The sequence below is a fragment of the Halichoeres trimaculatus genome, unplaced genomic scaffold (genome assembly GCF_033239565.1).
Source record: "Halichoeres trimaculatus isolate MK-OKI-2021-1 unplaced genomic scaffold, fHalTri1.1 fHalTri1_scaffold_11, whole genome shotgun sequence".
In the NCBI taxonomy this organism is placed as follows: domain Eukaryota; kingdom Metazoa; phylum Chordata; class Actinopteri; order Labriformes; family Labridae; genus Halichoeres; species Halichoeres trimaculatus.
In genome coordinates this window covers 3642183-3662416 of record NW_027437189.1, presented here as the reverse complement: position 1 = coordinate 3662416, position 20234 = coordinate 3642183, and the positions used below count along the sequence as shown (strand labels likewise).

At 43.2% G+C, this 20234-nt stretch overlaps 1 protein-coding gene across 1 annotated transcript; it reads right to left on the bottom strand.

Annotated features, from left to right (window-relative positions):
- Window positions 1–25: 25 nt before the first annotated feature.
- ccdc120a (coiled-coil domain containing 120a) lies at window positions 26–18884 on the bottom strand. The gene is made up of 11 exons (XM_074681117.1): window positions 18531–18884; window positions 9206–9389; window positions 6722–6836; window positions 6353–6480; window positions 6103–6216; window positions 5845–5986; window positions 5569–5625; window positions 5364–5463; window positions 4471–5246; window positions 3013–3277; window positions 26–2933 (listed from the first exon to the last, which is right to left on the bottom strand). Exons 2-11 carry the CDS (start codon window positions 9251–9253, stop codon window positions 2828–2830), a joined length of 1851 nt encoding a protein of 616 aa, XP_074537218.1. The 5' UTR covers window positions 9254–9389; window positions 18531–18884; the 3' UTR covers window positions 26–2827.
- Between the last annotated feature and the right edge of the window lie 1350 nt (window positions 18885–20234).

Here is a 20234-nt window from a genome sequence, read left to right as displayed (position 1 = left end):
GGGAAGCAGTGAGCAGAAAGCTTTATTTAAAAACAGCTTGTTTACAAACAGCTTGTTTACAGCCTGTTTATCTTTATGTACACAAAGCGTCTTCAGTTCAAACAGCACAAAGTTCAGAGTGAAAAAAGTACAAATGAGCAAAGAGTCCAAAAGATAGAAAATGATTCTTACAGTGTAACTTTTAGAAAACACAGAAACACAGACGTACAGAGTGCACCTGAATGCATCACACTGACAGACACAGCTGGACAACAGCTGGTCCTGGACCTGAAAGGGGACACAGACCAAACACTGGTCCACCAGAGCACTTCTGATAAACTGAGAAGGACTCAAAGTTCTATGTGAGTGCAGCAATAAATCCTGTCCACGTCAGGGACTCTGAGGGAGGAGACTTAAAACCTGTTTCCCCCCTGACAGGATGAAGTCCTGCTGTCAGAACGAAGACCTCCTGTCGGTGGCGCGGTGAGACAAACATACATGAAGTCAAACTCAATAAAACATGTCTGAAATATTTAAATCTGGGTCCAGGGTTTGGTCGGCTGGTGTTTTTCTGTAACCCTGAATGTTTGACTGGCAGAGTCACCTGATCCTGCTCTGTTCAGACTATATTTACACTGTGTGTGAGTGTGTGTGTGCTGCTTTGGTGTAACACAGGATGGAGGAGAAGAGGTGCATGCTGGGAGTCATATGACAGCTGCAGGAACCAATCAGAAGCTCAGGATGTTGAATGACATCATACTTTCAGGTAAACACTGATCAATAATCGATGAATTGATCTGTCCGTCAGTCAGTCGGTCGGTGTGGGAGGCTGAGGAGTCTTTGGAAGGGGCGGGGCTTGTTGATCATGTTTCCATGGTTTCAGGTCATGTGACGCTCCAAGTAATCAGGACTTCATTTGTTCTTGTGTTTAAAAAAGTGCAGATCTGAGCCATGTGACCGAGACTTCCTGTGGGAGGAGTTCTCTGACAGATTTTGGTTCAGAGTATAAACCGATCATTTTTAACTATCATTAAAATAATTAATCAGCCTGACCAATAATCAGACATCCGACAAGAGCTGGTTTCAAAGAGTTACAATTCATTAACAGTGACAAGTTTATAAAAAAGTGTTTATAACAAATCACTGACAGGAAACAGATCATCAATAATCTGTGATGTCATAAATACTGGTAATGACATCATCAGTACTCACCACAACATCACTGAAATGCACAATGATGACATCAGCGAACACTTTGACCTCATTGGCTAAGACTGTGACATCATAAGCCAACACTGTGACATCATTAGCTTACACTTCGAAGTCATTACTTTATGCTTTGATGTCATAAGCTAACACTTTGATGTCATACACTAACACTGTGATGTCATCAGCTAACACTTTGATGTCATACACTAGCACTGTGATGTCATCAGCTAACACTGTGACATCATTAGCTTACACTTTGAAATCATCAGTTTACGCTTTGATGTCATACGCTAACACTGTGATGCCATACAATAACACTGTGATGTCATCAGCTAATACTGTGATGTCATCAGCTAATACTGTGATGTCATTATCTGATTGTCACTGCAGAGTTTTTCACTTGGACACTCTAAAAGCTTTGCGGACTCTCCGGTCCTGTTATTGCTCTCACTCTGGATCTGGATCAGACCCACTCCCGCAGAGACCTGACTGTGATAACATGAGGATGAGGCTCAGGTCATTCTGTCTAATGTCCAGCAGGGGGGGTGACTTCCTGTTTTTTCAGGCGAGGACTCTGAGCAGTCAGCTGATCGACTTTAAGGTTTACTTTTTGAGTCCTGTTTCAGCTGCTAGCTGAGGATTAGCATTAGCCTCTGATGTTTGTGGTGCATCCTGCTAACCGCTAGCTTTAGCCTTTTCTGATATCTGAGCGCTGACCATTCCTCTCTGTTATCTCCTAAACCAGGTGACGATTAAAGAGCCCGATCTGCTCAGGTGTCCGCTGAGGGAGTGTCCTTCAGAACGTGTTCACCTGTTCTCCACCTGCTGTCACGCCGATCCCTGATGATTGTTTCAAAGTTTGGCATTAACACATTTTTGGCGTCTTATTTCTGAGTTTCATCCCTCACAGTTTCCTGGTGATGACACAGAAACACCTCATGCTCCAGGTGCTCCAGGTGTTCCTGATGATCCAGGTGTTCCAGGTGGTGTTAGTGCTGCAGAGGTTCAGGTGTGGTCTAGATATTCCTGTGGTGCGGAAGCTCAAGGAGTTCCCCTGTGGTCTGGGTGTTCCAGGTGTTCCAGGTGTTGTAGGTGGTCCATTGGTCAGGTGCGTCTCCTGCTCCATATACCGGATCAGCTGACTGGTAGTGCAGAGATTACCTGAAGAGTCTCACCTGAGGATCAAACAGTTCACCTGATGAGTTTACGGTACGTCCAATCTGCTGGTCTGAGCGTGAGCTGGTGATGTCAGCTGGTGGCCGTGTGACCTCAGAGAGTGCAACAGCTTCGTCTTCATTCGTATGAAATCTTCGTATAAAAGCTGGTTTAGTTCTGATTGTCTGAGCGGGGACCGACGCACAAACGGCGAGGAAACAAACACACGCGTCATCGAGGAAACAAACACACAACATACAGAATCTCAGTTTTTTTTTAGCAGTTTCAGACCGAGCCGCAGCCACAGCAGAGTCGATCATAAGGTCAGAGTTCATCCAGAGCTGTGACATCATCACCCTCTGAGTGACATCACAGCAGGAAGAGCTGCAGGTGAGGTTCCCCTGAAGAACCAGCACAGTCCACTCAGGTGTTCACCCCAGGGACCTGCCCGGGTTTGTCTGCCTGATTCTGATTGGCTGGTGAGTCAGACCAGAGTTCCTGGAGACGGCTGGTCCAGGGTCAGGTCTCTGAGAGGAACTTCCTGTTTCTGAGACGGAAAGGAGCTGTGGTAGAGCGTACCATCTACAGACCTGAGAGAAAGACAGGAGGAGAGGCGGTGAGAGGAGGAGCAGCAGTAGGAGTGTACCTGAGCAGGTGGGCGTGTCCTACCTGCCGTGCAGCGGGTGTCCGTGGAAGGTGGCTGAGTGTGGCAGTGACTTCTTGTGGTGACCGGTCTCTGAGTGACAGGTTGTCTGCTGGATATGAGTCTTCAGTCTGTCAGGGAAACCTCCTCCTCCTCCCCCTCCTCCTCCTCCCCCCGACTGACCTTTGACCCCTCCTTTCACCTTAGTGTTCACTCTGCTGGAGGTCTTTCCGTTCACCTGGTTTTCATTCGAGGAGCCAATCGTGTTCCTCAGGTACCAGTCCCTCAGACCTGTCAATCACAGAAGGTAAAATTACGCACTGTACCTTTAAATACTGCACACAGCACCTTTGAATAACACAAACTCTACCTTGAGATAATGAATACGTATAATTAGATATTATTTTAAATGTTGTTGTTCTGCGGTGTGTCCACCAGGGGGCAGCTCCTCCTCTCTGAACGCTGCAGACTGAGGGCGTTTCTGCTGCATTGACCCAGATTTATCTCCTCATCATTAAACATTCATCACACCAATCCTCATACTGTACTGTACTGTAAAGTCTGATCAGCTTCAGGTGAAACACACACACACACACACACACACACACACACACACACACACACACACAAAAAAAACACACACACACACACACACACACAGAATTGACTGGGACACAGAGTGATGAAATCTAAACACACCTTCAGCATCCAGAAAACAAAATCTACGACTGAAGAAGGTTTCATTGTCATCATCAATCCTCAGGTCTGCACATGCTCAGTGAGACTCATTAGCATCAAACACCTGATGCCGATTGTTAAAGGTGAGCAGTATGATTTAAAGTGGTCTGTAGTCTTTCAGGTGGTCTGTAGTCTTAAAGGTCAACTACACGTTTTAAGGTGGTCTGTAGTCTAAAGGTTGTCTGTACTCCTAAAGGTGGATTGCATGTTTTAAAATGGTCTGTAGTCTCTAGGGTAGTCTGTAGTATTTAAGGTGGACTGCATAGTTTAAGGTATTCTGTAGTATTTAAGGTAGTCTGTAGTCTAAGTTAACCACGTGTTTTAAGGTGGACTCCATGTTTTAAGGTGGTCTGCAGACTTAAAGGTCTGTGGGAAAAGGCAGCCACTATGTTTTAAGGTGGTCTGTATGTTTTAAGGTGGACTGAAGTCTTAAAGTGGACTGAATGTTTTAAGGTGGACTCCCTGTTTTAAGGTGGTAAGTAGTATTTAAGTGGACTGCATGTTTTAAGGTGGACTCCCTGTTTTAAGGTGGTCTGCAGTCTTTGAGCGTACAGCATGTTTTAAAGCAGACTTCATTATTTAAGGTGGTCTGTAGACTTAAAGGTCTGTAGTAAAAGACAGCCAGCATGTTTTAAGGTGGTTTGTATGTTTTGAGGTGGACTATGGTCTTTAATTGGTCTGCATGTTTTAAGGTGGTCTGTAATTTTTGAGATCTTTAAGGTGGACTTTCCCCCTGTGATGTTTACCTTCCAGGGCGAGGGCCTTGTGGAGGCTGCGGGTGGCGTCCTCCAGCTGAGCGTCCTGGGTGGGGGGAAGTTGTGGGGGACGAGGCGGCAGCAGGTGGGGGTGGGGGTCTGGCTGGATGGCAGTCAGTGGAGGATTGTGGGTCTCGTTCTGGTCCTGGTGCACCGGGAGGAACGGCCCGCAGGACTTGGTGCGCGTCACTTTGACTCTCCGCTGGTCACCCTGGTGACCACGGTAAGTGGGCGGGGCTACAGAGGGTTGCTGGGAGGAGTAGCTGTTGTAGAGCAGCTGCTGGTGCGACGTGATTGGCTGTCGGTTGTTGGGCTGGGACTGCTGTCTCTGCAGCTGCTGCTGCTTCCCCCAAACGTAGTCCAGCAGGACCTCGCTGTACCCGCCCCCCCCTCTCCCCGCTCCTCTTCCTCGCCCTGCCCCTCCCCCCTCCGTGGCACCATTGGTAGTCCGACTCCGCCCATCTGTTAGTGTCTCTGAGCTCCTGAACACGCCCCCTGTGCTGGTTCCCCTGGACCCCTGCAGACCGTTCAGCCACAGCCCCCCCTGCTGGGCACCCCCCTCCTCCTCAGGGGGGGCGATGCGGTCCAGGAGACCGTCAGAGCTGTTACTATGGCGAGTGGCGCTTATCCTGACCACGCCCTCTCCTGCAGGGTCAGAGGGCGCCGAAGAGGAGGAGGAGTCCTGAGAGCGAGGAGGAGGAGGGGGAGGTTGGGAGGGGGGAAGGGGGAGGAGCTTATGGGACTGAAGGTTCTCCAAGTGGTCACCCCTAAAAACCACAGACCGAGGTAAGTCAGGTGAGCATATGACAGGTGTGTGTGTGTGTGTGTGTGTGTGTGTGTGTGTGTTTGTGTGTGTGTGTGTGTGTGTGTGTGTGTGTGTGTACCTGTTGAGCACAGAGTTCCTCCTGGGTTTGTTTTGGTAAAAAACTTCAACAGGAGAACCAGCAGCGACCAGCGGGGGGCGACACTGTGACACACCATCATCTGAGACACACACACACACACACACACACACACACAGGTTGTGGTGTTAAAAATGTTTTAGTAATCTGTGTTTTTCTGATCAGATCTTAGAAGTTGTCAGGTTACCGTTCTCATGTCCTGTTGAGTCTGACGTGGAGCTGCTTTCTGACCTCACTGCGTTGTCTGAAAACACACACATGCACATACACACAAACACACACACACAGAACACAACAGAGTTTCAGAATAAAAGCAGGAAGGAGCTGATTTCCTCATCTTCCTGAACTCAAAAACTTCTCATCTACTGCCAACAGTGTGCATGTGTGTGTGTGTGTGTGTGTGTGTGTGTGTGTGTGTGTGTGTGTGTGTGTGTGTGTGTGTGTGTGTGTGTGTGTGTGTTACCTGTGTGGCAGCCTCTGTGTACAGTCCTCTTGCCGTGGTGTGTGTGTGTATGTGTGTGTGTGTTGTGTTCAGAGTCGTTGTGTTTCCTCAGAGCTCCGCTGAACAGAGTTTTCTTCGGCTTCGAGCGCTGAGACTCCTCCTCCTGAAACATTCAGCAGCCAATCAGCTGTCAGCATCTCATGACTCACTCACAGGTGATCAGACAGGTGTGATAGCTACATTAGCATGAGGAGCTAACTCCTGGTCACATGATCTCACCTCTGCTCGACACTTCCTGTTTGTTTGGCGAGACGTCCCCCCTCTGCGGCGCACACATGGCGGTTTCTCTCCCGCCTCCAGAGGGAAGTCAGTGGGCACCGTACCTGTCAGCTCCTGACCAATGAGAACACAGGAAACACTCCTCAGGTGGGTTCAGAGTAAAATTCAGAAAGTCGGACACCAGCAGAGAGCTCAGCTGTGATTGGACGAGCTCTGCTAGAGGGAGGAGCATAATGATGACATCACTCACTGCCTCCTGCAGACAGATCCGTCTCAGCTCAGCCAGTCGTGTGCTCAGGAGCGCCTGAAGGCTCCGCCTCCTCTCCTGCAGCTCTGCCATTCGCTCCCTTTGCTTCCTGTCCGTACAGGTGAGAGGATCTGTACACACACACACACACACACACACACACACACACACACACACACACACACACACAGTAACATCCGTCAGCCTCTTTCACTCCATGGTCCAATGACAGTTGAGGCTGAGCTAACTATGCTAAATGCTAAGTGCTAGCTGCTACATGTGTGTTCAAACAGGTGAAATGAAACTCTGCCTCCATGATGATAACAAACTGAGCATGTGCAGAAATGACTCAGTGCAGACCCGTCTTCTTACCGGGTGCTGTGATGAGTTGACCTTTGACCTCCATGGCTTGTGTTTCCCATGTGACCCCGCCTCCTCCCTCCTCACCACTGGACTCGCGATCGTCCTCCAAAACACAGTCTCTCACCTGCACACACACACACACACACAAAATTAATTGATCAGACACACACACACCACAGAATATACAGCAATACCTAAGTTAAATTCAAAACCTTTTTATACTTCCTTTAGATTTTTTATTTTATTTATTTTATTTTTTTCCCCTTTTATTTGAATGAATGTCAGTATGAAATTGGTGTACAATTATGTTTGTCAATTTGTCAACATTTGCCATACAAATATAATCAAATCTCTCCTCAGGTATCACCTTCAAGGATGTGCAACTGGGAACTGGTATACAATCATTTTACAATAAAAAAATCTATAATTAATATGATAGCAGTAATTAAAAAAAGATAACACCAGGAAATGAAATATATAGTTGAAAATGATTAAATACGCCTATGACTCTAATTTTAAACCAGGAACCCTAAACCAAAGGTTTAAATAATGGGCGTCTAGAGGCGTAACAATAATCGACAGATTAATTGAAAAAGGAGAAATAAAAAGCTTCATTAAACTGAGGAGAGAATACGACCTGGAGAACAGAGATTTTTACATGTATCTACAAATAAGGGATTATTTCAATAAAGAGATAAAGCCTGATTCCCCATGTGAACTAAATGGATTGATTACAACATTATGCAGTGCATATAGAGGCACAGTCAGGAGAGTAGTTTCAGTGCTGAACCAAAACACGATAAGAAACAGAACAACTTCCACTCTCTACATTAGAGACAAGTGGGAAAAAGAACTAAAGAGTAAAATAACTAAAGAAGAGTGGCATAACATGTGTAAGACGCAAAGTAAAACATCAAGCTCTAGAACGTGGAGGGAATACGGCTGGAGAAATATAACTAGATTTTTCATCACCCCAAAAATCAAAGGAAAATCCTCACTTGTCCCACAACCTTGCTGGAGACAGTGTGGGGAGCATGATGTGGACCACGCTCATGTGTTTTGGCAGTGTGTAAAAATGAACAAGCACTGGGATGAAGTGTGGAAAGCAATGATAACAATCTTGGGTTTTGTACTTCCTAAGACATGTGAAGTGTTGTATTTGGGAAACTTAACGCAAGAAATTATTCAAAACAAAGACAGATACCTGGCTGGAATATTACTTGTGGCATGTAAAAAGGTCATAACAAGAAAATGGTATGATGAGGACCCTCCCACTTTGAATAACTGGATGAACATTGTGGAGAATTTACATGACATGGAGATCTTTACACACAATTTGAGACTTCAATAATCTATTTGTCAAAAAAAATGGAAAAAGTGGATGGACTTTAAAACCCAGCTGAAAGACTGAGGACAGCTGACTATTTACAAGGAGGCTACATGAACATTTGTTAACTGACACCAAGTTGTTATATAATTTGTTTGTTTTTTGCTGTAACCTCATTAAAACGCGAATAAGATATAAGTATTAAAAAAAAAAAATTAAATACATTTTTAAAAAAAATCCATCAGTGTTTTTTTAAGTATCACAACTCTGAGTTGTACGGTGGCATATCGTATTCACCTGAAAATAAAAAAAAGCTTGATCTTTATGAGATAACTGTGAAAACAGGATTTTTTATTCATTTTTGATTTACCTGTCTCGTAAAAACAGAAATCTAAATAAAAAAAAAAATTCTGAAAATCTCTGATCGCCATCTCGATGAAGAAACATGAAACATGTAACTGTTAACTTAAACACAATAAAAACCTTCTTTCAAAATAATTTGCATTTTCCCATGACAACGATGATCTGTAAATCAAAGAGAAGCCGGCCAGTTTGCTAACCAGCTGAGCGACCACTGAATATGATGTCATCAAAAGTAGACTATGACGCTGAGAATAACCAATCACTAGTTCATATTTAAACGAACTTGCGCGACCAAGACTCTCATAATCTTACAAAACTAAAACCTTTTTTTAAATATCTATAAAACCCCATTCAGCACTTTTACTGGCCCTAAATTTATCACGTTTGATTTATCACCTTTTAATACTTTGATACACACAGACATGCTGACAAACAAACACAAACTGTAGTGGCTCACTGAAGTTTCATTTTCTTTCTGAAGCTTTTCCAAAACATACTTCTTGTTTTACTTTGTTGAGTCGGCGTGAGGCCTCCGTATGTACGGTAAAATAACCATGAAGTTTGCTGCACGCGTTTATTGATCAACAGCACAAAAAACTTCACTACAACACACTTTGTTTTCTGAGCCTGTCACATGACTACAGGAGCCTCCAAGGACAGAAAACACGCATCAAATAAGAAAGACTCAAAAAATAAACAAAATGTTTTTTTTTACTATTATTCAGTAAATAATGATTTCAAAATATTACAAAATAAAAATCTTCATCATTACAGGGCGCAAACACACAGAGTCGGCCTCTCACCTTGAAGCTGGGTTCATCAGAGCTCCAGTAGTTGACTCCTGTGGCCATCCAACACCTGGACACCTCCAACACCTGGACACCAGCCTCAGGAGTGCTGTTAGCTGTTAGCCGTTAGCCGCTAGCTGGAGAGTCAGTTCCTGGGTTGGCCAGCAGAGGGAGTCTAACAGTCTTCAGAGCGTGTGACCTGAAGAAGAGGACAGAAAGGACCAATCAGCTTCCAGGAACAACAACAGGATGAAGATCTGATCGTCCTCAGTGAAACAGTCTGGGTGTGTGTGTGTAAGATTAAAAGATGTGGTATCATGTAGACTACACACACACACACACACACACACAGTCTCTCTGCAGACATAACAGTGTGTTATCTTCAGTGATCTGCCAGAGTCAGTAAACACATCGTGTGGAGGCAGAGTGCTCCTCTGTGATTGGCTGCTGGGGTCAGCTGGTTTGGCGCCTCCTGCTGGCTGAAGCCGATAAGGACATTTTCAACAACATCTTCCTTAAACCAGAACAAAGAAGTTATGTAACCAAGCCCAGAGCAGACTGCCGACCTTTGACCCCGCTCTGTGACCGCAGCTCTGACTGAACGACCCTGAGAACAGGAAGTGCAGCCCAACAGGAAACAGGAAGCAGGAAACAAGCCATGAAAACCAGGAAACCAAGAGGGGGGGGGGGGTGTTCTCAGCAACAGTGGAGTACAGTAAAGACCCAGAGTGTTAATTCTCAGAGCCTCCTCCACTGTTGTTCTGCTGCAAAACCAGATATTTGGAGTTACAATTATTACGCCCTTATAAGGCGATTCACCAATCAGTGATGTCACAGATTGAGCAGATTTAATAAAAACAGCTGTGACACAAAAAAACAAAGGGCTGCAGGTCTGAGGATAGCAGACTGACACACACACACACACACACACACACACACTCACACACACTCTCCATGTGGTGTGTCCATAAGCACCCGACCTCCCCTCCTCCTCCTCCTCCTCCTCCTCAACCTCCTCCTCCTCCTCCTCCTCCTCCTCCTCCAACATTCCAGCTGACTTTGTTCAGACCTGCAGACTGAAGATCAGAGCCTCCATCAGCTGATCAGCGACATCTGCACGTGTGTGTGTGTGTGTGTGTGCGTGTGTGTGTGTGTGTGTGTGTGTGTGTGTGTGTGTGTGTGTGTGTGTGTGTGTGTGTGTGTGTGTGTAATTTTCTGTCTTTAGTTCAACTTACCTCTGATGAAAACACAGGATGTCTGCTTGTTCTTCTGTTTCTACAGGTGTGTGTGTGTGTGTGTGTGTGAAAGTGTGTGTGTGAGTGTGTGTCTCAAAATTAATTTTTTCACCTTTAAACCAAAACATTTAATTTGAAGTCTTTAAAATGTTTAATGTGTGTTTTCATGTTTATAGAAGTGCATGAGTGTAAACACACACACACACACAGTCACACACACACCGACACAGTCTCACACACACACACACACACTCAGTGGGGGATGAAAGGATGCAGCTGCAGACAAAGACATGAATACTGAGTTTAAATATTCAACACACAGTCACAATGAGAGAGAAAGGGAGGAGGGTGGGTGTTTGTACCAATCTCCAGCCTCCTTGTTTCCTTTCCTTGTTTCCTTTCCTCGCCTCCTGCTCCTGCACAGTAACCCTGTGTTGAACCAGGCTGTAAACATGTTTGTTTCTGCTGTAAAGATCAGTTTTATGAATGGTTGTGTATGAGGTTTCCAGCTATTTCTGCACACAGCCTCTAGTGGACACTCGGGGAACTGCAGCAGAAATGAACTTACAGTTAGTTCATGTGTGTTTTTGACTTTTTAATGCCATTTGACATTAATTTAAGACCAACAAAAATGGAAAAAAAATACCCAGCAATTAAACAGGGTAAGGGACAATTAATAGAGTCCCAGCTGCAACCACAACAATGTTTGTTGGTTCCGCTATCATGATTGTGTGATGCTACCACAAGAGTCACTCAGTAAATTACTCAAATAAAAAATTATATATTAGCATTTATTTTGAGATTTGGGACTATTTATAATCATAGTAACATGTTTTAACACTTTTTAAGACTTTTAAAGATGAATTTTAGACGTTTTAAGGCCATCTAATGCCTTGTTTTTAGATTCATGAATGAAATACCTTTAAAGCCTCTTAGCTTCATTGAAAGCAACATGAACTGGATGAACTCAACGTACACAGGAGGCAACATGGGACACAAATAAATAAACACAGTTTGTACCAAGATGATGATGATGACGACAACAACAACAAACATCTGAGATCTAATAACAAGTCAAACAACATGTTTCTGCTTCTCTGACACAACAACAAACAAACAAACAAACTAGTGTTGTTTACTTTACTCATCTCTCAGACTGAAACTCATGAACCAATCTCTGCAGAGGTAAATATAAACAGGAAACAGGTGTAAAGGTTTACATGGAGACAGTGGTTCCTGGAACCAAACCTGACCCCCAACACCTCCTCATGATGACCTCAGAGTCTGCAGGGTCTGCAGGTAAACCCTCAACCTGAGACACACCTGGACCCAGCAAGCTCAGTCTGACTTAGTCTGAATAAGAGAGCTTTAAATACCTGAAAACCATCTCTGGACCTCCAGAGTCCACACAAAGTCAACACAGGTCAGGGGGATCCACACACAGGAGGAATCCAGATTAGATCCAGATTAAATCCAGATTAAATCCAGATTAAATCCAGGGGGAGTCTCCAGATCAGGTGAGTGGGGCAGGTAAACCTGTATCTGAGCTCGGTGTAACCCGGTCTGATCGCTCTCTCTGTCTCCCACTCTGTTTCCCACTCTGCTGTCAAACAGCCCACTGTCACATGACTCACTTCCTGTCTACACCTTCACAATAAAAGCTGAGACAACATTCTTAAATTGCTGTAGGATGAGTTTCTGGCTGTGTGTGTGAAATTCACGGATCAGATGAACGCTATGTGTCCTGATCAGAGCGTCTCTTATCATCATCCTTACATTAAAATATACATTCTTTACAAAGGCTCTTATTTTGAAGGGGATACTTCCTGTGTTGTCACCTATAGCACCTTAATTACGCTTCCCTTTTTTGCTCTCAAACACCACAGAAGAAGAAAGTCTAACAGCTCAGGTGTGTCCCTTTAAAACCTGTCTGACCTCAGACCTGTGATGTCATACAGATGTGACTTCACTGAAACACCTGGAGCAGAAAAAAGTGTTGATCTGATCTGAGCTGAAACTTTGTGAACACACACACACACACACACACACACACACACACACACACACACACACACACACACACACACACACACACACACACACACACACACAGTATTAGCAGGACAAAGACACACACATAGGACAGTTGAATGACAATGATCAGTGTGTGTCTTTGTCCTGCTAATACTTTGTGACTGTGTCTTCCCAGCAGGACTCTGCCTGCAGTGAATTCTGGGTAATGGTCCATGGTGGTGAATTCAGACAGAGGAACAGCGCCCCCTCTCTGCAGGTAAAGGTGAGATTCCTGCTGCTCACCTAAGATCATCGAGGGATTCATTCTTTTTAAAGAAGAGGCTTGAAGGATAGGAAGTAAAGCAAAGGTGGCTCCACTGGAAAAGAACTTGTAGAGTAAAAATGAACATCAAATGATTCATTTTTGAGACCAAAAACTAAGTTGAAAACTTTTCAAAAATGAACTATAGACGTGAACTATCTCATTGAAAGTGGTGTGAACTAAATGTTGAACTAGCTCACTTCTTGTGTGAGATGGAACAATACTGATGTTGTTGAAAGGAAGTAAATTAAGGTTTGTGTTGTTTACAAGAAGTGAAGTGTAGTGTATTGTACGTGAGGTGTAGTTTTTTGGAAGTGTAGTTAGGGGAAAGTGTTGTTTTTGGGAAGTGTAGTTCATGGTAAGTGTAGTTTATAGGAAGTGTAGTTCATAGAAAGTGTAGCTCATGGTAAGTGCAGTTTATTAAAAGTGTAGTTTATATGAAGTGTTGTTTATGGTTAGTGTAGTTTATGGTAAGTGTAGTTTAGAGAAAGTGTAGTTTATGGTTACTGTAGTTTTTAGGAAGTGTAGTTTATTAATAGTGTAGTTTATATAAAGTGTTGTTTATGGTTAGTGTAGTTTATATTAAGTGTTGTTTATGGTTAGTGTAGTTTATGGTTAGTGTAATTTTTGGTTAGTGTAGTTTGTGGTTAGTGTAGTTTATAGGAAGTGAAGTTTATTTGAAGTACAGTGTTTGAAAATGAAGTTTATGGGAAGTGTTGTTTAGTGGTTAGCAAAGTTAATAGGAAGTGAGGTTTATGGGAAGTGTAGTTTATATTAAGTGTAGTTGATGGTTGGTGTAGTTTATAGGAAGTGAAGTGTAATGTATGACAAGTGTAGTTAATTGTAAGTGAAGTGCTGTGTTTATGAAGTGTGGTTTATGAAAAGTGTAGTTTATGGGAAGTGTAATTATTGGTAGGTGTTGTTTATACGCAGTGAAGTGTAGTTTGTTGTAAGTGTAATTTATTTGAAGTATAGTTTATGGTCATTCAGATGTAGTTCTTTGGAAGTGACTGCCAAACTATGACCTCAGAGAGAGTCAGCATTGTCTCTGACTGTCTGTCTTTAATGCCATTGAGAATGCGACTGATCAGGGAACCCAAACTGTAGTTTGCTGCTACCTGTTGGTCCCTGAAGGTACTGCAGGAGGATGCTTACAACAAACACAGAGCTTTTTAAAATTATTATATTATATTAAATTATATATTATATTATATTATATTATATTATATTATATTATATTATATTATATTATATTAAATTATATTATATTATATTATATTATATTATATTATATTATATTATATTATATTATATTATATTATGATACAAAACACTGCTTGAAAAATTAGAGAAACACTTTTTAATCAGAGTACAGCAAACTATCAGTCAATCTTCTGGGGTATTGATCTGCAATTATGAGACGCCCCCGAAATGGGAATAGTCTTCCAGGTCCTCTGACATTTCCTCCCTCTTTGTCTCCTCTGGCTGATTCTTACTGGCTGATTTTTTTTTCCAGGAGAGCTGGACAGGGCCTTACGTGGTCCTTAAACCCTCAGAGGGATTGGTATCTGCTCCTTTCTGCGCCTTCCACACGATAAGGAACGTCCTGTGGTGGGCCCTGCTCGCTAACTAGCATCATATTGATACCACTGACGGGCCCCATGTTCACCTGACCTAAAGCCAACAGAACACCTCCAGGACATTAAGTTTTGGTCAATCAGGAACTGCCAGGTTGCTCTTCAGACAGATATAATATAATATAATATAATATAATATAATATAATATAATATAATATAATATAATATAATATAATATAATATAATATAATATATCGTATCATATAATATCATGTAATATAAAATAATATAATAAAACTATTTCTTAGTGACATTGCTATAATAACAGTTTTTTTTTAAAGAATAAGATAACGATCATTTAGTGGTCATGTGATTGTCCTCCTGCTCTCTGATTGGCTCCCTGATGCTCTGTCTGTGTCCATGTGTTTATAAAGTTAATTCAAAAACCAACAAACAATAATTCAGAGAGAGGATGGAGGGCTGTCGTAAGGTCACAGCGGAGATAGAGCACACACATACACACACACACTCTCTCATACTCACACACACTGCTGGGTGCTCTCAGGTGCTGCGCTGTGTGTGTGTGTGTGTGTGTACGTGTGAATACGTGCGTTTGGTTAAGAGGCATGCAAGCATCTTTATCTCCCTGAGTTTTCTCTACAGAATCGGGGTTGAGTGTGTGTGTGTGTGTGTGTGTGTGTGTGTGTGTGTGTGTGTGTGTGTGTGTGTGTGAATGTAGGTCAGGCTGCAGATTCTCTGCATGGTAACAATGTAGAAATCCCAACTCTGAATCCTTGCGTCTGATTGGCTGAGAGCTCCAGCGAGGCAGCCAATAACCTTTCAACCTGAGGGCATGGTGTGTGTTCATATGTCTGTGTGTGTGTGTGTGTGTGTGTGTGTGTGTGTGTGTGTGTGTGTGTGTGTGTGTGTGTGTGTGTGTGTGTGTGTGTGTGTTAGTGTAAATCAGTGTGTGTGTGTGTGAGATCATGATGACATCACACTTATGTGGGCGGAGCCACAGACAGGAAGTCTCCATCAGGTGTTGAACCTGGGGGGTCCTGGCACATTTCAAACTCCAAATCCCAGAATTCTCTGCTCCTGAACTGTCCAATCAGAGAGCAGCAGGCGCTGTTGCCGAGCAGCTGAGGAGTCAGAGGTTTGTTTTACTGTCTGAGTATGATGTCACTGTGATGTCACTGCTCTGGATGGAGGTCTCCATAGCAACAGCTGCTAGGGCTCATGGGTACTGTAGTACAGCAGACAGACATAGAGGAGGGATGGAGATAGAGAGAAAGAGAGAAACAAAGAGGGAGACATAGAGAGACAAGACATAGATGCTGCATGTGTGTAGAGTGTGTTTATCTGTGCGTACATTTGTTTGGCAACCAAAAGATGTTTTTTACGCCAATTAAGTTTTTTTTTTTAATGAATTAACAAAGACAGAGACAGAGAGAGAAAAAGAGACGGAGCCTTGAACACCCCACAGTGAGATACCTGACTGTGGCACCTAAACACATCTTCAGCAGGACAGAGTCCAAAACTCGGCTCCTCTTCCTTGTTCATCAGTAAATATAACAACAAACCAACTCTGCTCACCTGGTTTACAGGTGAGAACGAATTCACCTCCTGCTGACCAAGTGACCTACAGCTGTCCAGGTGATCTGAGTGTTAAAATCCAATCACAGTTACCGTGTAACAGGTAACAGTCCAGGTAACTTACTAGATAGATAGATAGATAGATAGATAGATAGATAGATAGATAGATAGATAGATAGATAGATAGATAGATAGATAGATAGATAGATAGATAGATACTTATTGTTCTTAACAGGAAATGTGTTACCTGTGTCTGTCCAGGTAAAAGTCCACTTAACGGACCAGGTCACAGTCAAGGTCACAGTCCAGGTTGCAATTCAACCAACAGACCAGGAGACATACCTGGGATAAACCAGGGAACAGACCTGGGAACAGACCAAGTAATAGACCTGGGAACACATCTGGGAACAGACCAGGGGACAGACCAGGTAACAGACCAGGTAACAGACCAGGTAACAGACCAGGTAACAAACCAGGAAACAGACCTGGGAACGGACCAGGGAACAGACCTAGGGACTGACCTGGGGACAGACCAGGTATCAGACCAGGGAACAGAGTTCCTATTGGCCCTCGAGAGACTTTTGTTCAACACACTCAGGTCTTTTCAGGTGTTTTTGTTCTGCAGTGGGCCAGTCTTCCTCGCATCCTGTTTCCCACAATGCAAGGTGCGAATCATCTCATTTTTCTGTTTATTGCTGGAGGCACTCAGTGTTAAGTGTACTACTGCCCCCTACTGGAATGAGTCCACTTAACAACAATGAGAAAGCTTCAGGCTGTAAACTGCAAACTGCGTACAACATGTGACTGTAGTCTGTTGGGTCTGTTTGCATGGGTACATCTTGACATTTAAGTTATGAATCAATCTGTGGAGGATAGTCTTTATATTTCAGGGAGTAGTTCTTTGAAATCGTTTTTTTTTGTGTGTTTTTGGTTCTTTTCATTTTCAGTGGCTTAAGGTTAATTTTACATTCATATAGAAAAAAACAACACATTTTGAAAAATTTCAGTGTCCTGTTTTTTTATGAATCAAGATTTGTGACAGTCATCAAATTATATTTTGACAGAATTAATCTTTGTTGATTTTTAATCTTACACCAAAAGTTGGATCATTTATAGAAAATAAACCTGGAATGGTTTGACTTTTTTATTGCTGATGGGAAAAACTTCTTCCGTGTAATCCACATATGCTTGAAAAAAGTTAATCTGGATTTAAATGAACTCAGTAAAGGTAAACAGTTACATGTGAGACAAGAGGTGAGGTGTTTCTTTCACATCACTTTTACCTCACAGACTGTCTAACGTTAGTGTTGTTGTATTGTAGTTGCAATGCTGACTTATTCCAGTAGGTGGCAGTAGTTTGAGTGCCATTTGCAACAAATAGAAAACTCTTTTAGCAAAGTTAAATTTCCCTAAATCCGTAGGCACTGCGAGTATAGTAGGCAGGTTGGAAAACAGCCTAACTGAGCGCGACGTAAATGTCATCACTTCCTGTTGTTACAGAGCTGATACCATCTCAGCAGTACCTGTTCCCTCCCATAGGCATTAAAGTATAAACAAACCAGGGTGTAACTTTTTTAAACCATGAGCTGGTGATGCAGACGACAGAGGTCTTGGGAGCAGGGGTCACAGAGAAAGACTGGTCAGAGGAGCCAGGTCTGTCCTGGACTGCTCCTTGGACTCCCTGGAGGAGGTGGGTGAGGGGAGGATGCATTAAGGACACTCCCTCTGACCTGCTGGAGGAGACTGTGGGGGTTGTTAGCAGCTCCTTCAGCAGCAGACACAGACACACACCCTGCAGGACGGGCGCTACATTCATTTATTTTTGTGTTAAATCAGAACAACTCTTGCTTTTTCTGTTATTGCAGTTGGAACTTTTACCCCTGTTGCAAAAAAAAAAAAAAGAAATTCTATTTTATTCTACAACAAGGAAAATAACTGTTCATAATAATAATAATAATAATAATAATAATAATAATAATAATAATAATAATAATAAAGGTTTAAATTGGTCTTTAATCCTGTGGTTTATCAATAAATCTCAATGATGTTGTCAGATTATCCTTGATACAGATGTGGTCCGAGAGCAGTGACGCAACTTCCTGTTTCAGAGACCAGGTGACAACATCACCTAAGCCTCGGTTCATCAGTAACACCTCAGTATGTGTATTAGACTAACACCTGACGGTCAAAGAGAAGGGGAGAAGAGCCCTTTGGTAAACACGCGCGCAAGCTGACAGACGCGCGCACGCGCAGCAGGCACGTGGCGCAGGGTGGGGACAGCCATAACAAAAACAAACCGATCGATGATCAAAGCTGATCGATTATTGATGACTGCAAGCTGCAGGGCGTCAGCACGCACCGTGAGCATGATCAATAATCTGATTTCATCTGATCAGTAACACACACACACACACACACACACACACACACACACACACACACACACACACACACCTTTGTTCCTGCCGCTCTGCAGCTGCACTCACACGCTCTCTCACGCATAAACTTTAAATCCTTTTGCCTTGTGTGTTAATGTGTGTGTGTGTGTGTTTCAGTGTGTGTGAGCGCGCTGTAAAGGCGCGTGCAGCTCTCTTACCTGGATCACCTGCGGGCTTCCTCCGCGGACTCCTGACCTCCGGCAGTGATAGAATCTTAGTGGTTCACATAGCCCAGAGTCCGGTCCAGAATCCAGACTCCCGCCGCCCCACTCAGCTGATTGTCTCCTGCAGCGGCTCACGCGCCCTGTCTCACATCAGGTGTGATCGATGACGCGGACTGATTGATGGGTGACGCGGACTGTCGCCTCCTGCAGCCGCCTGTTCCGGGATCGAACAGCGGATCAGCGCGGCCGCGGACACGGGGCGATCAGCGCGGATCGATGATCTGATCCGCTCTTCATCCTCCTCATCATCGATACGGCCGCGTGCTCACTGCCAGCTCCATCAGCACCACGGCGCGCGCACTGCGTATTGGGCACGCGTACGCTCCTGCACGCTCACAGAAAGTGATGCTGCTGACTGATCAGCCAATCAGAGGATGCAGTGATGGATTTAAACCAGACCAAGGGAAGACCTCACCTCAGACCAGACCAGACCAGACCAGAGATATTAATCTGAGTCAAGTATGGCAAGCCCTTTTAACCTTTAACAGCTACATTTGACTCTCTGGAATTAACATTGTAGATATCAACAACATAATTGTGACTAGTCAAAAATACAGTTGGAGATATCTATAATTCAGTTTTGACTAGTCACAATGACAGTTAGAGATATCTGTGACTCAGTTTCCACTGGTCCAAACTGAGTTACAGATATCTGCAATGACTCCCTGAAAGCTGCCCTTCACCTCGTCACCATCCTAAACGTCATTTGCAGATATCTCTAATTCAGTTTTGACTATCCAGAATTACAGTTAAAGATATCTTAATGTGATTTTGACTGTCAGAAATGTGTTCATGACGCTGGACATGCGAGGCTTCCCATTGGATACTGACCCAAATAAACTGAAGGAGAGAAGAGAAAAAATCATTTCAACAGTTTTCTTAGCAGAAGAAATGGTGATTGCCGTCATCGACAAGATATTTAGAAAATGCCATGAAATAGAACAAATTTATAATCAGGGACTTTGTGGAGAACAAGAGCTACGTTCACTGCAGCTAGCCCCTCCTCCTATACCTGTCATAACTTTTGTCATCATTACAGATATCTGCGACATCAATTCGCCTAGTCCAAACTCTGTTTCAAGATATCTGTAATTACACTTTGACTAGTCAAAATAAAAGTTTAAGATATCTCGAATTTGAGATATCTCTAACCATAATTAATTTAAAGATATCTGTAACTTGATTATAGATATCTGCAACTAAATTATGGCTATCATAAATCTAGTTGCAGATATCTACAATTTCATTCTGACTAGGCGTGATTCCAGTTCAAGATATCTATAACGGTACTTTGACTTGTCAAAATGTAATTATAGATATCTATAAATGCTATTATAGATATCTTTAATGGAAGGGGGTTGAAGATATCTTGATTTGGAATTGTGACTAGCCAGAATGAAATTGTAGATATCTGCAACTAGATTTATGGATAGTCATAATTTAGTTGCAGATATCCACATCTCACATTGTGTCTATCCATAATTAAATTTAAGATATCTGTAATGAGAAACCCCACACACATGAACGGGGAAAGGGGCGTGATTTGTCCTAGGAGGAATGAAGTTGTGGATATCTGAAATTACAATTGTGGATAGGAATAATATTACATATCCAGACTAGCTATTAAATGTTAAAGGG

What these genes read in the sequence shown, in the direction of transcription:
- ccdc120a (XM_074681117.1), bottom strand. Translation starts at nt 9,253, where the DNA reads ATGGCCACAGGAGTCAACTACTGGAGCTCTGATGAACCCAGCTTCAAG. An exon ending in CTCAACAGGACATGAGAACG is followed by an intron (nt 5,464 to 5,568) that starts GTAACCTGACAA and finishes TGTGTGTCTCAG; the next exon opens with ATGATGGTGTGTCACAGTGT. An exon ending in CAAGGCCCTCGCCCTGGAAG is followed by an intron (nt 3,278 to 4,470) that starts GTAAACATCACA and finishes TGTGATTGACAG; the next exon opens with GTCTGAGGGACTGGTACCTG.